This window comes from Trichechus manatus, unplaced genomic scaffold (assembly GCF_000243295.1).
Source record: "Trichechus manatus latirostris isolate Lorelei unplaced genomic scaffold, TriManLat1.0 scaffold00118, whole genome shotgun sequence".
NCBI lineage: Eukaryota > Metazoa > Chordata > Mammalia > Sirenia > Trichechidae > Trichechus > Trichechus manatus.
This window is the reverse complement of record NW_004444054.1, coordinates 3,509,290-3,522,905: the sequence shown is the minus strand read 5'-3', so window position 1 is coordinate 3,522,905 and position 13,616 is coordinate 3,509,290. Positions and strand designations below refer to the sequence as shown.

At 42.8% G+C, this 13,616-nt stretch overlaps 2 protein-coding genes across 2 annotated transcripts in view; both read right to left on the bottom strand.

Moving 5' to 3' along the window:
- TEX26 (testis expressed 26) overlaps window positions 1–5,059 on the bottom strand; it is a 57,465-nt gene extending 52,406 nt beyond the window's left edge. Inside the window, exon 1 of the mRNA XM_023738543.1 lies at window positions 5,017–5,059. Within this exon, the coding sequence (XP_023594311.1) occupies window positions 5,017–5,059 (43 nt within the window). The remainder of the gene's footprint in view (window positions 1–5,016) is intronic.
- A 433-nt stretch (window positions 5,060–5,492) lies between these two features.
- Window positions 5,493–13,616, bottom strand: part of MEDAG (mesenteric estrogen dependent adipogenesis) — a gene marked incomplete at its 5' end in the record, with an annotated part of 24,249 nt that continues 16,125 nt past the window's right edge. The window contains 4 exons of the mRNA XM_004384176.3: window positions 5,493–5,617; window positions 7,646–7,931; window positions 8,527–8,639; window positions 12,137–12,246. Coding sequence (XP_004384233.3) covers window positions 5,493–5,617; window positions 7,646–7,931; window positions 8,527–8,639; window positions 12,137–12,246 — 634 coding nt within the window. The remainder of the gene's footprint in view (window positions 5,618–7,645; window positions 7,932–8,526; window positions 8,640–12,136; window positions 12,247–13,616) is intronic.

Genomic DNA, 13,616 nt, shown 5'->3' with positions numbered 1-13,616 from the left:
TGCATGTCAAACCTGAGTATCTCTCTATTAATTTCTACGATATTTAAAGCCTCCAAAACACCAAGTGAAGAGGGAGAGGTGCCACAAGGTCATCTCGGCTGGAGGGCACAGCATGAAGTATGTGAAGAATGTAGACAACCTTTAAATTGACCCTGACCAGGCTCAGGAGGCATGGGCCACCCCGTGTTCTCCAGAGATCCTGAGTGGTTTGGTACTGACATGTTGTAAAGATTGACGGGGTGGGGGAGACTTGGGAGACTGCTGAAGAGGGGAGCCCCACAGGCTATGCCAGAAAGCTTGGACTTCGCCCTAACTTGAGGTGGATTCACTGAGGGGGTTCAACAACTGAGTGAAGGGGCCAGGATGGAAGTTCCAGTAAATCCTGGGCTCCTTCTAGAAGGAAGAGGAATAGCAAGGTTCCATATCATCTTGCCAAAATAAGGTAATCACTCAGACATTACAGCCTCTAGGTTACAATATGCCTTTCACAGAGTTATGAATTGATCAAAAACAATTGAAAAGAGTTGTATTGGTTTAAATGTTAATTGACAATTTTGAATTAAAATTATTACAAAAACTTTCACTCTACACAGACACGCGTACGTAGGTAGGGAACATGACATGAAGTAGTAGATACAGGCGGGTAGTGAGGGGGAGGAGATAGTGTGGCATCCTCAAATTTTGGCTGTGAAGAAGGCTTATAGCTGGAGGAGAGAAGAGGGTCAGGTGAAAAAACAAACCAACAAAGTTGTTGTCAAGTCAGTTCCGACTCATGGAAACCCCATTTCAGAAACAGATCAACAGGCCTGTTTCTGAGGCATCTCTGGGTGGGTTTGAACTGCCAACCTTTCAGTTAGTAACGAAGCACCTAACCCGTTGTACCACTCAGGGGCTTCATTATTTAAAACGGGAGAGATTTGGCAAGTTCATAGGCCAAGGGGAAGGAGTAGGTGGAGAGAGAGCTGGAAGCTCCAGGAGGGAGCAGATAAGGTGCAGGCTTGGAGAAGACAGATGTACCGAAGTACTTCTTCTCAAACTTGCAGCTCCAGGAGGGAGCAGATGGGGTACGGGCTTAGGGAAAACAGATGCACTGAAGTACTGCTTCTCAAGCTCAGTGTGCACACCAGCACCTGGGCATCTTGTGAGAACGTGGATTCTGATTCAGTAAGCCAGGTGGGGCCTGAGAGTCAGCATTTCCAGCAAGATCTCCAGATGATCCACAAAATTTGGGATGCACAGATCTAGAGCCTTGCTTGTGGCCCAGGACCAGCAGCATCGGCATCACCTGGGAGCTCGTTAGAGATGGAGAGTCTCAGGTCCCTCTCCAGATCTACTCAATGAACCAGAATCTGCACTTCCACAGATCTCCAGGTGATTCCAAGGCTCATTCAGGTTTGAGAAGCACTGTTCCAGATAATGTGAGAGGCCAGGTCATCTGCTGAGCCAGAGGGAGGATGGGAAATAGTTGTTGGAAGAACTGATAAAGGGAGCCAACTAAGGATGCGTAAAAAAAATTGACAGGTGGCTGGCTCCAAAGCCTGGTAGAAGTCACAGATGGTCTATAGTGGTGTTCCTTAGAAGCAAGGATGGCGAGACTTTGACTTAATTACTTAGGACACGTCATCAGGGAAGACCAATCACTAGAAAATGAAGTTATGTTTGGTAAAGTAGAGAGGCAACAAAAATGAGGGAAACCATCAATGAGACAGACTGACACAAGAGCTGCAACAATGGACTCAGACATACCAACAATCATGAAGATGGTGCAGGGCCAGGCAACGTTTAGTTCTATTATACATAAGGTCACCATAAGTTAGAGCTGACTCCATGGCAATGGCAACTAATGACAACAATAGTGATGACAACTATTTTGGATATGAATAGACCAAGTGAAGTTTTTCTGGCTTGGTTGTTATATTTGGGCAAAAGACTTCCTACTACTATATAGTACACAATCAAGTGTCTCATGTTTTAAAAAAATTAGAATATTGCTCTTCTTCCATTATTTTTTGTTTTAGCTCATTGACGTAACTCTTAAAACATCTTCTCGATCCTTGTGATGGAGTCAGATTTTCCTGAGGTCATCCAGCTCATACTTGCCACTAAGAGGGGGTATGTTTAAGCAGTCTGAGAATGATCAATATCCTCTTATTTAAAATCCAGAAGAGAAAATTCTATAACATTTTTTATTAGGATAGTCCGATTTTATGGGATAAATTCTAAACTCCACTTCTTACTTGCCACTCACCAAACTGACTTGCATTTCATCCAAATAAAAACATAACTTCAAGTTCAATCTGTTGTCTCTGTTAAAACCTTGTCAATCTGTCAAACATACCTCTTGGTCCACCCCTGCTTACTCTAGTTTTTGTATTTTTCTCTTCTCTGAATTCTTAAGAACTAAGCTTACTGGACCACCCATTGAGTAATTCCCAATGCCTTGCATTGTTACTTATCCTTTCAAGTTGTGAATATTAAGCATGGACACTCATTTCAAATCTGTTATACCAGCATTTCTTGGAAGAAGTACAGTCAAAATTCTCGTTAGAAGCATTCTCTCTTACTTTGGACACATCAGGAGGGACCAGTCCCAGGAGAAGGACATCATGCTTGGTAAGGTAGAGGGGGAGTGAAAAAGAGGAAGACCCCCCAACGAGCTGGATTGACACGGTGGCTGCAACAATGGGCTCAAACATACCAATGATTGTGAGGATGGTGCAGGACTGAGTAACATTTCTTTCTGTCATAGATAGGGTTGCTCTGAGTCGGAACCGACTTAAAGGCACCTAACAATAGCATACCAGCTATTATACAGCCAAAAGAATGTCCTCTTCTTCAAAGTAATCATCTATTCTAATGATGCTGTCAAAAGTGCTTAAAGCACTTTTGAAATTCCTTAGAAACTCCCTCCAGAAACTGGCCCACATTCTTTTGAATTTCTTAAATAGGGGCATAACTTTGCTCTTTGAGGATAGATCGGCTTTTTGAAACAGTAACAAGAAATTTAAGGTGATAATTAAGGTAGGCAGTCAAGTTGGGCAATGCTATCTTTTAGCCAAAATAAAAATATCACCATGAGGTAATTGAGAAAAAAAAGAAAATTCTCTCATTCTGTAGATAATTTCAGGATGCGCATTCTTAGTGGAATGAGTTAATAGCCTCCAAGGTGACCATTTCATTGAGGTAGAAACTCACTTGGCTAAAGCAACCCTTAGATATTTGTTTTAAAACTAAATTTTACGGTTGTATTTTTCTAATCTCCAAAACAAGTTCATAAGCATCTTGGACATTTTCCTTTCTGAACTTCAGTCATAGCACTGATTTTATTGTCCTTATTTTCTTGTACACCTGTCTTCTTTGGTAAGACTGAAAGCTCCTTGAAAGCAAGGACATGTTTTAGCCATCTTTATATAACAGCATCCAAGTCAGTGCTGGGCACATAGTAGCCACTTAGTAGTATTTGTGAATGAATGAATCATTGAGTGAGTGAATGAATTGCTTAGGTCACTGTCGTCCTATAGATTTCTACTGATCTTAAACAGTTATAATATCTGTGTTAGTCCCTGGGTGGTGCAAACGGTGAAGTGCTCGGCTGCCGATGGAAAGGTTGGAGGTTTGAGTTTACCCAGAGGCGCCATGGAAAAAAAGCCCTGGCAAGCTACTTCAGAAAAAAGCAGCCACTGAAAACCCTACAGAGCATAGTTCTACCGTGACACACCTGGAGTTGCCACGAGTCGGAATGGACTCGACAACAACTGGTTTAGACCACAGTTATCAGATTTATACCCAGATTGAGGCCTTCTTTACCTAGGAAGATCCGTCCCCATAGACTTTTCATCAATTTTAAAGATTGCCCAATATCACTTCTTTATGATGTTTGCTAATAAAATCTTTGTTTTCGGCACTAGCTAAGTGTATATTTCCTTACAGGCGATCAATAAAACTTTGGTGAATGAATACTGAATGAGTAAATGCCTTGGTCCAGAGAGTTGACCTGAAAAAAAAGTTTTTCATGATAAAAGAAACCTTCCAGCTTTTTAGCCTATTCCTGGGTGATTATTGGTGGTTTTTCTTAATTCATCTATTTGTAAAAAAAATCTTTCTTGGGTCAATTTTTGTGAATAAAGTTTCTACCATTTCCTTTGGGAAGCATTTGATGCGCACCTAAGGTTTGTTGTCACTGGTCTAAAGCTTATTTTATTGTGAACGTTCTTCCTTTTTTACTGAATTTAATAACAAATATTTCTCTTCTGTTATTAAGTAGCATCCCCTTTTTCTTTTCTGAAAGAGCAATATCATATCTTGTTTCTTTTCTCCAAATACATCATAGCCCCACTCTTCAAACGACTTTCTTCTCAGGCTGTGAAAAAAACCACAATTTTTATTGTCATTTAGTCAGGTTACAAGGCATATATAAAACCCACAAACCACAAATGCACGGTTGGTGGCAAATTTAATCAATTCTCTGTTGATCACTGAGAAAATTTCTAATTGCACAAAGTGTAGTACATGACGTCTCAAATATAAATGAAGGGACAATTAGTAGTGTTATCAAAATGTATAATATAGGGACACTTTTTAAAAAGGGATAGAAAGGTGGTGCTCAGGACCCGTAAATCTTCCTCATTATAAGCATATGCTTCATTCATGCAGGTTTATATATGTAGATAGGATTTTCTTTTCCTTTTAAAGAATTGCGTCGTAGCTATGAGCTGAAAAACGTATTGATGTAACAATTTATTATGGTAATGTGATAACCTTTCTTCTATTTTGCTTTTAGTGTTACCATTCCTAAGAGCTCATTTGAAATACCCAACTGACATAGTGTGCTTTCAGCAAGGAGGACACTGGGTATACATTATCCTTCCCCTGTCATTGTTTGGTACCGTATCACCAGGCCTCCTTGTACATGGGCCACTGTGCTGAGAGGGAGGCCAGGGAGCTCAAATTTCAGGCAGTGGGTGGCACAGTGAATGTTTCCGTAAGGCAGTCCTATAGGCAGGATGAAAAACATACTTGCCTCCCAATGGAAGAGGTCAATGGCTTTTTGCCCAGCCATGCTGACTCCAGTGCTGGCTAGATTTGGGTTCAGACAAGGATTCCCAAGCAGAAGGCCAAACCCATGGGTCCCCACTCAAGTCAGACTACCCCCACAAAGGCTGCCTGGAAAATTCCCAAGATGCCAGGACACTAAGCAAAATATCCAGGTGGCAGGACTGTGCCACTCCTGTGTCTCTTTGGAGGAGTGTTGAAAGTCCAGGACACCTTCACAGGCCATGGGGCCAAAGCCCCTCCTTCCTGGTCACCACAAGATTCAAGGAGTGAGCTGCATTGGGCATCACACCCATGGACATGGAAGAAATAGACCCTCCACAGAAGCCAAGGAGAAGAGAGGAGGGACTGACCAGCAGATGGGAGGGCCTGCCTCCCACGTCCTTTTGACCCCTCCAACTTCTGCCAGGGCCTAATTCTTCAGTGTAAGTGAGACTCAATCAGACAAATTGGTTGGGCGTCTCCTCAGCTTCCAGAAGACTTGGAAATGGTAATTCTGCCAAAAGAGGCTCCGTGAGAGATGATCTGGGTGACAGACTGCAGTTAAAAACATCATCTATTGAACCTAAAACACAGCGAACAAGGCATGTGTTATTTCCATCACTGCAAAAAATGCCTTTAACACTTGAACATAAAACAGAATAATTTTAATCACGAATAGAGAATCTTGGCTTCCTCAGAAGATTCAAAGGCTAACCAGAAAGGGGTTGCTGTTTGTCTCCTGGGAGGAGGTGACTAGGTTAGAAGGACATCGGTGCTGGGGCTTTCCCATGGGCTGGGGTGGGTTTGCAGTGTGTTGCATGGACTCTTTCTTACTGGATGGCCAGAAGGCCTACCTCTGGAGAATAGATACCTAGGGCTGAAGTCAGCAGGGGAGAAGGGAACAGAGCTAAGTTAATTAATCCACCGGGGGCTGTACCAGTGGACTTGCTGGCTCTGTGTCCCTCCAGAGCTAGGAACTGGCTCTGCATGCCTGATACCAGTTGCCATTGAGTCAACCCCAACCCACGGTGACCCCAGGTGTGTCAGAGTAGAACTGTGCTCCATTGGGGTTTCAATCCATGAGTTGAACTGTGCTCCACAGGGGTTTCAAAAACCGTAGGTTCAAAGAGACCGGTGGTTTTCTGCAATCAGCAACAAGAGTCTTGATGTAACGAAGCTGTTTTCCAGGCCAGACTAGCATGAAGCAGAGAGAATGGACTGGCAGGAGACAAGTCAGAGAGACTTCAATGCAGACCTGGTGGTGCAGTGGTTAAAGAACTTGGCTGTTAACTGAAAGGTCGGTGGTTCGAATCCACCAGCTGCTCAGTGGGAGGAACATGTGGCAGTCTGCTTCCGTAAAGATTTACAGCCTTGGAAAAACCCTATGGGGCAGTTCTATTCTGTCCTATAGGGTCTCTATGAATCGGAATTGACTTATCCGCAGTGAGTATATGAAATATTCTCAAGTTATTCTTGTGTGGTCTTACAAAGTCTCGCCAATCCTTCCAAATACAGTAAAACCTGCAAAAGCCAGAACCTGTATAAGGCAGAAACCTGTCAGAGAAGGAAAATGCAGATATTTTCCATAAAACAAGTGATAGAAAAGTGGTAAGACTGCACCCTGTCAAAGGCGGAAAACTCTCGAGACCCGGAAGAACAAGGCAGTCCCATCATCTGGCTCTCACGGTTTTCACTGTTTTATTAAAGGTAGATGTCAACCATGTAGACCCTTCTCCCAACTAATAATTTAGTTAACATTCTGTTGCCCAGAATATAAACATCAGGAAAGCAGCCCTCTTTAATAATACTTAAATTATTGTTAATAATAGTTAAATAAGCATTAATATTTATTTAATTTTATATTGGGTAGTGCCGCACGATATAACTGTTATGTTAGAAAAACTTGTTAGTTACTCCTGATTCACAGTGACCCCATGCACAGCGGAACCAAAAGTTGCCTGGTCCTGCGCCATCCCCATGATTGGCTGCAGATCAGGACACATGATCTATACAATTTTCATTGACTAATTTTCAGAAGTAGATCGCCAGGTCCTTCTTCCTGGTCTGTCTTAGTCTGGAAGCTCTGCTGAAACCTATTCAGCATCCTAGCAACACACAAGCCTGAGGTGCATTGGCCAGGAATCGAACCCGGGTTTCCTGCATAGATGGCAGGAATTCTCAAATTGAACCGCCACTGCCCCCATTGTCAGCAAACTTAAAGGAGCCAAAAAAGAGAAGTCACTCTATTTCTTTTTGGTAGTAACCATCTCCCACTTCTTACTTTCTGAATTACATCCTATTATATTTCCCTTTCATCAACAGGCCTTGACTTTTCAATTAATTGACTTTCATCTGGCTCAAATGCTCAGCTGCTAACTAAAAGGCTGGCGATTTGAACCCACCTGCGGCTCCACGGGAGAAAGACCTGGCAATCTGCTTTCCATAAAGATTACAGCCTAGGAAACCCTATGGGGCAGTTCTCCTCTGTCACATGGGGTGGCTATGAGTTGGAATCGACTTGACGGCACACAACAACAACATCTCCCATTATATCATTCTACCCTTTTATTTATCTACCTTTCCCACATGTACTGGAGAATTTTTAACATACCTCTGGAAGTTACACTAAACTTTCGGTCAGAGAAACTGCTCCTTCGAATTAAAGGTTCACTCATCTTTTCCAGAAATAATTTAATGGTCTCCTTCTTTTCTGGACTTGTACTAGACAAATTCAGCACTTTGCCATTCACTTTTACGGTGGAATTGCTGAGCCCGAACCAGTAGAAGAAATCAAACAACGCGTTGGCTTTGAATTCATACGCAAAGCTCAAATTTTCTCCATTAACTACTTCATTCCCTGGAGGAAAAAAATTCTTCACTGCCTCTTGAAAATCAAACTGAACGAGAGAGAAACACGTAATTAATTTCATGGGTATAACTATGACATTGATGTATAGAATTAACAACTGCCCGCATGTCCAAACCATCATACCCCTTATTTCTCTTTCATCCTGATAGATTTTTTCATTGTTGCCCTGTTTTTTTTTTTTTTACCTTTTGTTTTTTTGCTTCCCTTTCCCCTTAAAATGCTGAACTTCTTGGTCAAAGTTGCATTTCTTTTTACCCCATTTCTAATAAGCTGCTGGGAACTAAGCCATTTATTGGTGGCAATAGTGAAGCAATGGAGAACTGAAGTGTCTGGAGATAGCTCAGTGCAGACTCTGAGAACTCAGTCCTTGAATCAGATGCCCAGGCTCTTTCCTATGTGATGAAAAACCAGTTGCCGTTGAGTCGACTCCAACTCATGGCGGCCCCATGTGTGTCAGAGTAGAACTGTGCTCCATAGATGATCAGGCCTTTCTTCCGAGGTGCCTCTGGGTGGACTTGAACTGCCGATGTTTCAGTTAGCATCCAAGCATGTTAACAGTTGGCACCACCCACGGACTCCCCTGTGTGGTTAACAGCTCTGGATTCAGACAGGCTAAAGCTTACCTGAAGTCGGTAGCTCTCTCCAATCACTGAGGAAATCACCATATCCATCCCTTGCTCTATCTGTCTTCTTATCTTGGGGTGCCTTGTGTTCACAAGAAATGCATATGTCTTTTCTAGAAACGAGGAAACAATTTATAAACACACGTGCATGTATGACATGGACATGCTCCTTAGCATTCGCTAAAGCAGTGATTCCCACATGCTTTGGAGGTTTCATTCATTTCTAACCTTCCTCACCCCTCCTTCCAACCCCGGCTGCAAAGCCTAACCGTGTTTCTAGAAATGAGATTCCTGATGATGGCACCAGTTTGAAGGGAATTCTGGGAGATAGCTTGAACAAGCAGCTTAGAAAATCGGCTCTCCCAGAGCTGCAGTTTGCCATTCCCGTCTTAGAAAAGGCCCATTCTAGAATGATCATGATGAGGATTGGGCCTCCACCCAATGCCTCCAGCATGGGGCGCTAACGTGAAAAGCGTAGATGGCTGGTTTTCGTGTTGCCGCCTTGCAATTACTCTGCTCTTTGTAACGTTTCCTCATTTGCAAAGCAGAACACCAGCCAAGTCCAAGGTAGGAGGCTCTGGGTGCCTTCCTCCTGGTCTCCCCCAGCCTCCCCAGAGACCTGGCATTCCTTCTGCCACACGGCTCATCTAGAATTCTAAGAACCAAGGCAATCTGAAGTTCGTTCTCCTCCCTGCCCCCACTGCTAGCACAATCCCTTGTGGGAAAAAGCCCTTCTTTGTTTAAATAATTCTGTGACTCTGTCCTAGCAGACAGTTTCTTTTTTTTCTTTCTTTCTTTTTTTTTTTTTTTCGTAGCCTCTTAAATTTGTTGTTTTAGGTGCCATCTAGTTGGTTCTGATGCATAGCAACCCCATGAATAACAGATTGAAACATGACTCAGTCCTGTACCATCCTCACAATAGTAGGTATGTTTGAGCCCGCTGTTGCAGCCACTGTGTCAGTCCGTCCCGTTGAGGGTGTTTACACTTAATTCTACACCATCTAAGCAAAAGGAAGGTTGGTTACTCATTAGGAAATTTGAAATTTTATTAAGCTGCACCTCTTAGCTCTTCCAGCTGTCAGAATCCAGCTCCATGACCTTAGTTATTCAAGTATTTTGTCTAGGAAGACACATAGAACTCCATGCCACCCTCTGGTTAAAGGCCACGGGCAGTCCTGTGATCTTGAGAACTGAGCACGTTGCACTGGCTTTGAGATATCTTAGAGCCAAACCTGTGGGCCACCAATAAGTGTTACGTCCTCAAGGGATGCACCTTGAACTAACCTTATTCATCTGATTTTCCCCCCATTTTTTTCCTTTCTCCCAAATTATGTTTTTCCCTGGGCACTTTAGATATAATTAAACTAACAACATATATCCACTTTGAGGCAAGAGATAAACAAATAAAGACAGCAAATTGTTTGATACCTTGAATTAATTTCCACACAAGGCAAATGAAGACCTTCAGTCTCATTTAGACACACTCGGGGGGCCACCGCACTTCACAGTTGTGCTGGTTGGGCAGCTGTGCACTGCACAATGCTAGGGGGCGCCAGGTGCATTCATGGACATTGTCTACTTGTATAATTCTAGAAGCCACCCTAAGGAGCCCTGGTGATGCATTGGTTAAGCACTTGGCTGCTAACTGAAAGGCTGGCAGTTCAAACCCACCAGCCACTCCGCGGAAGAAAGGTGAGGCAGTCTGCTTCCGTAAAGATTACAGCCTCGGAAACCCTGTGGAGCAGTTCTACCCTGTCCTATAGGGTCACTATAAGTCAGAATCGACTCGATGGCAACACGTTTGTTTTCTTTTGGTAGGGGTTGCCATGTGCATTCATGGACATTGTTTATTTCTACAACTCTAGGGGGCATAACATGCATTCAGGGACATGGTCTACTTGTATATATATTACGACAAATTTCTGGGAAGCATCAATAAAGTGTGTTGAGGAAATAGAAAAAATGGTGGCTTTTTCTAATTTGCACAAAGATGCAGTTTGGACTAGTAGTAGGGCTGGATATGTTGCTTTAATCACAATTTCAATTAGCTTGGTCGTCTTAAGCTTCTACATGATCGAGCCTCTTCATTTTATGGCATTTCTCACATTAACCAGTATTGGGTTCCTATACAGTAGCAATAGTTGTCATACAAATGCATACTTTTGTAGGCCACCCACTAATACCTCCATGTCCCACTCCTTGTACTTTCATTAAAATGTTAAAATGGAGAGTCCTTTACTCTTTCTTTAGATACCTCCTGATAGAAGCAGGTAGTGCCCCTTGATACATCTGTGAACCACATGCCTAGGGAAATATCTGGTTTCCTGGTCAAAGAACATCAAACCAAATAACATAAGGGTTCTGTTCCTTGCCTCAGCGTCATGATTCTGAATGAGGAAATGAGCAGAGAAAGTTCCACAAATCTAAGTGAGAGACCGCGAATGCTTGAGAAAATTCATTTGGAATTTGTAGATCATTCCGTATTACCTTGGACTCATTTTAGGAATGTTGTTTAGAAATAAGTGTAAGAAATTCAGCCTCTATCACAGAACGTTATACTAACAACATTCCCCGTCTATCACTCAGAGAGCAGGGACCAGGACAAAGGGAGACATGTTTATACTGGAATTTTGGTTAACATGGTTATTACTAATTAGTCTTATTTCTTGGAGGAAACAATAGAGACGCATCTAAAAATGAAATTTTAAAGCCATAGCATGAAGCATAAAACCATCTACAACTGCTATTTTCTTTACCTAAGTTTCCTTATCTGTTAAATGAAGAAAGTGAAAGTACTTCCCTCATAGGTAAACCAAAACACCAAACCAGGTGCCATCAAGTCAATTCTGATTTATGGCGACCCCGGAGGATGGCCACATACCCCAGTTTACATGGCTCAGTCCCAGTTTATACTTTTGACCCAGCATAGTTATTAATAACATTACTTTCATACTAAAAAATGTCCCCATTTGGATAATATGCCCTACAGGGCTGTTGTGCAAATTACTTTATGCCTCACACACAGTAAGTGGTAAGCGTTCGATACATGGTTGTCGTTGTGGTTGTTAGGTGCCATCAAGTCAATTCTGACTCATAGCAACCCCATACGAGAGAGCAGAACGGCCCCATAGGGTTTCCCAGGCTGCAGTCTTTATGGGAGCAGCTGCCACATCTTTGTCTAATGGAGCGGCTGGTGGGTTTGAACCACCAACCTTTTGATTAGCAGCCGAGTGCTAACTTTGATACATGATATCATACATCATCATCGTTATCATCACTCCAGTCATTTGTGCAATGCTTGCAGGCTGAAAATGTTAGCTCACTTCCTGCCTAGACAGGAAGTATAAAATGTCAGCTCACTTCCTGCCTGGAGAGGAAGCATAAAAGAAAACTCTGAGACAGACCGCTTCTTCTCTAGAATCATTTACAGGTTTGTTCTGCAGGCTGGTGCTGTGCTTCTGATGGCCTAACACCCCAGGTGCCCTGCTCCTGGCCTTGTCAAAAGCTAGTATCTACACCTGCCTTCTCTGTGCGGACTTCTACCTCATCAGCACACCAAGGTCCACGGTCCAGCAAGGCAGAACCACATGAAAAAGACTTATTTACCTACCTTTTGAGGTGTCTATTTTGGTCCGCACATTAATAAAGAACAGCATTGGTTTGCTCAGTATGGTTTCCCTGTAGTCTTTATAATCGCAGTAGTTGGTCAATTCCACGTGTCTATGAAAAAGCAGAGATAATTGCAAATGTAATGTTCCCTCTCATCAAAATCAGTGCCTGCCACATCCACAGACCCTTGAGGTAAGTCCCCTAAAATGTATCCTACATAGAGGCTGCCATATCCATATTCTGTACTGTATATCCCCCTTGCCTGGTCAAACCCAAAAGTGCTCACGGTCTTTGGAGTGGCTTAACAATAATAATTGGCTCTCGGGCAGTTTTTACCAGATGCTGGCCAGTACCGTTATTTTTTTGAGGCTATAAGAGTTAATTTGAAGCTGGTAGAGCTGGAAGTCTGCATGCCATAACATGCATGAACCTTGAAAACATCATGCCGAGCAAAGGAAGTCAGTCACAAAAGGACGAATACTGTATGATCTCGCTTATATGAGACAGGCAAATACACAGAGACCAGAGATTAATAGTGGCTTCCAGGGCTGGGAGGGAGGGAAAAAGGGGGAGATTTTGCTTAGGGGACATTGAGTTTATGTTAATGTTAATGGAATGATTTGGAAAAGGGTAGCAAGAACGTGGCACATCTTGAAGAAAGCACTCCATGTCACTGATATGTACATGTAGAAATTGTTGGGATGGCATATATGTTTTGGGAGGTATATTTGCACCACAGTAAAGAAAAAAAGAACTTTAAGTCCCTCTAGATTGCGAATGGATTTCATTTTCTCAATAAGTAGAATTATCTGGGTCTTCTCTGGTGGAGGAGTCCCTGCAAATGGTTAATGCACTCAGCTACTAACCGAAAAGTTGGCGTTGGAGACCACCCAGAGGCGCCTTGGGAAAAGGACTAGAGATGTACTTTTGAAAATCCAGAGCACGATTCTACTCAGCACACATGGGGTCACCGTGACTGAGAGTCGACTCGACCGGCACCTGGTTTGGTTTTGGGTTTTTCTGGTGGAGGTGTCCTAACTGGTGGGCGTCAAATCTTCTTTTCCTTCTCCTGCCTTCTTCCCCTCTCCAATCCCTCCACAGACTGTACAACCAACCAATATTCATAGGAACTATTGCCAATTCATGTCTACTGTGACGCTGAGCTAATGCCATTAAAATAATTAAAAGGAACTAACGTTGCACAGTTACTCATATCCTTATTGAAATTAGCCCCCTGGGTTTTAGTTTACTAGTTTAGCCTGGGAAGATTTTTGAATCTTGACCCTGTCATCCAGCATGTTTGCTTTCTCTCCCTGCCCTACAAAAGTTCCAAGCAGCTTTTCCAAGTCTTTACCCACATTGTTGATAAAAAGACAGATCATAGTGAGCTTCCTTCAAAAGTATGGCTAATTTCAACTCTTCAGACAAAGATTAAACTGGACTATGGGACGTAAACTGATACTCGTGAAGAGTGTGTTTCT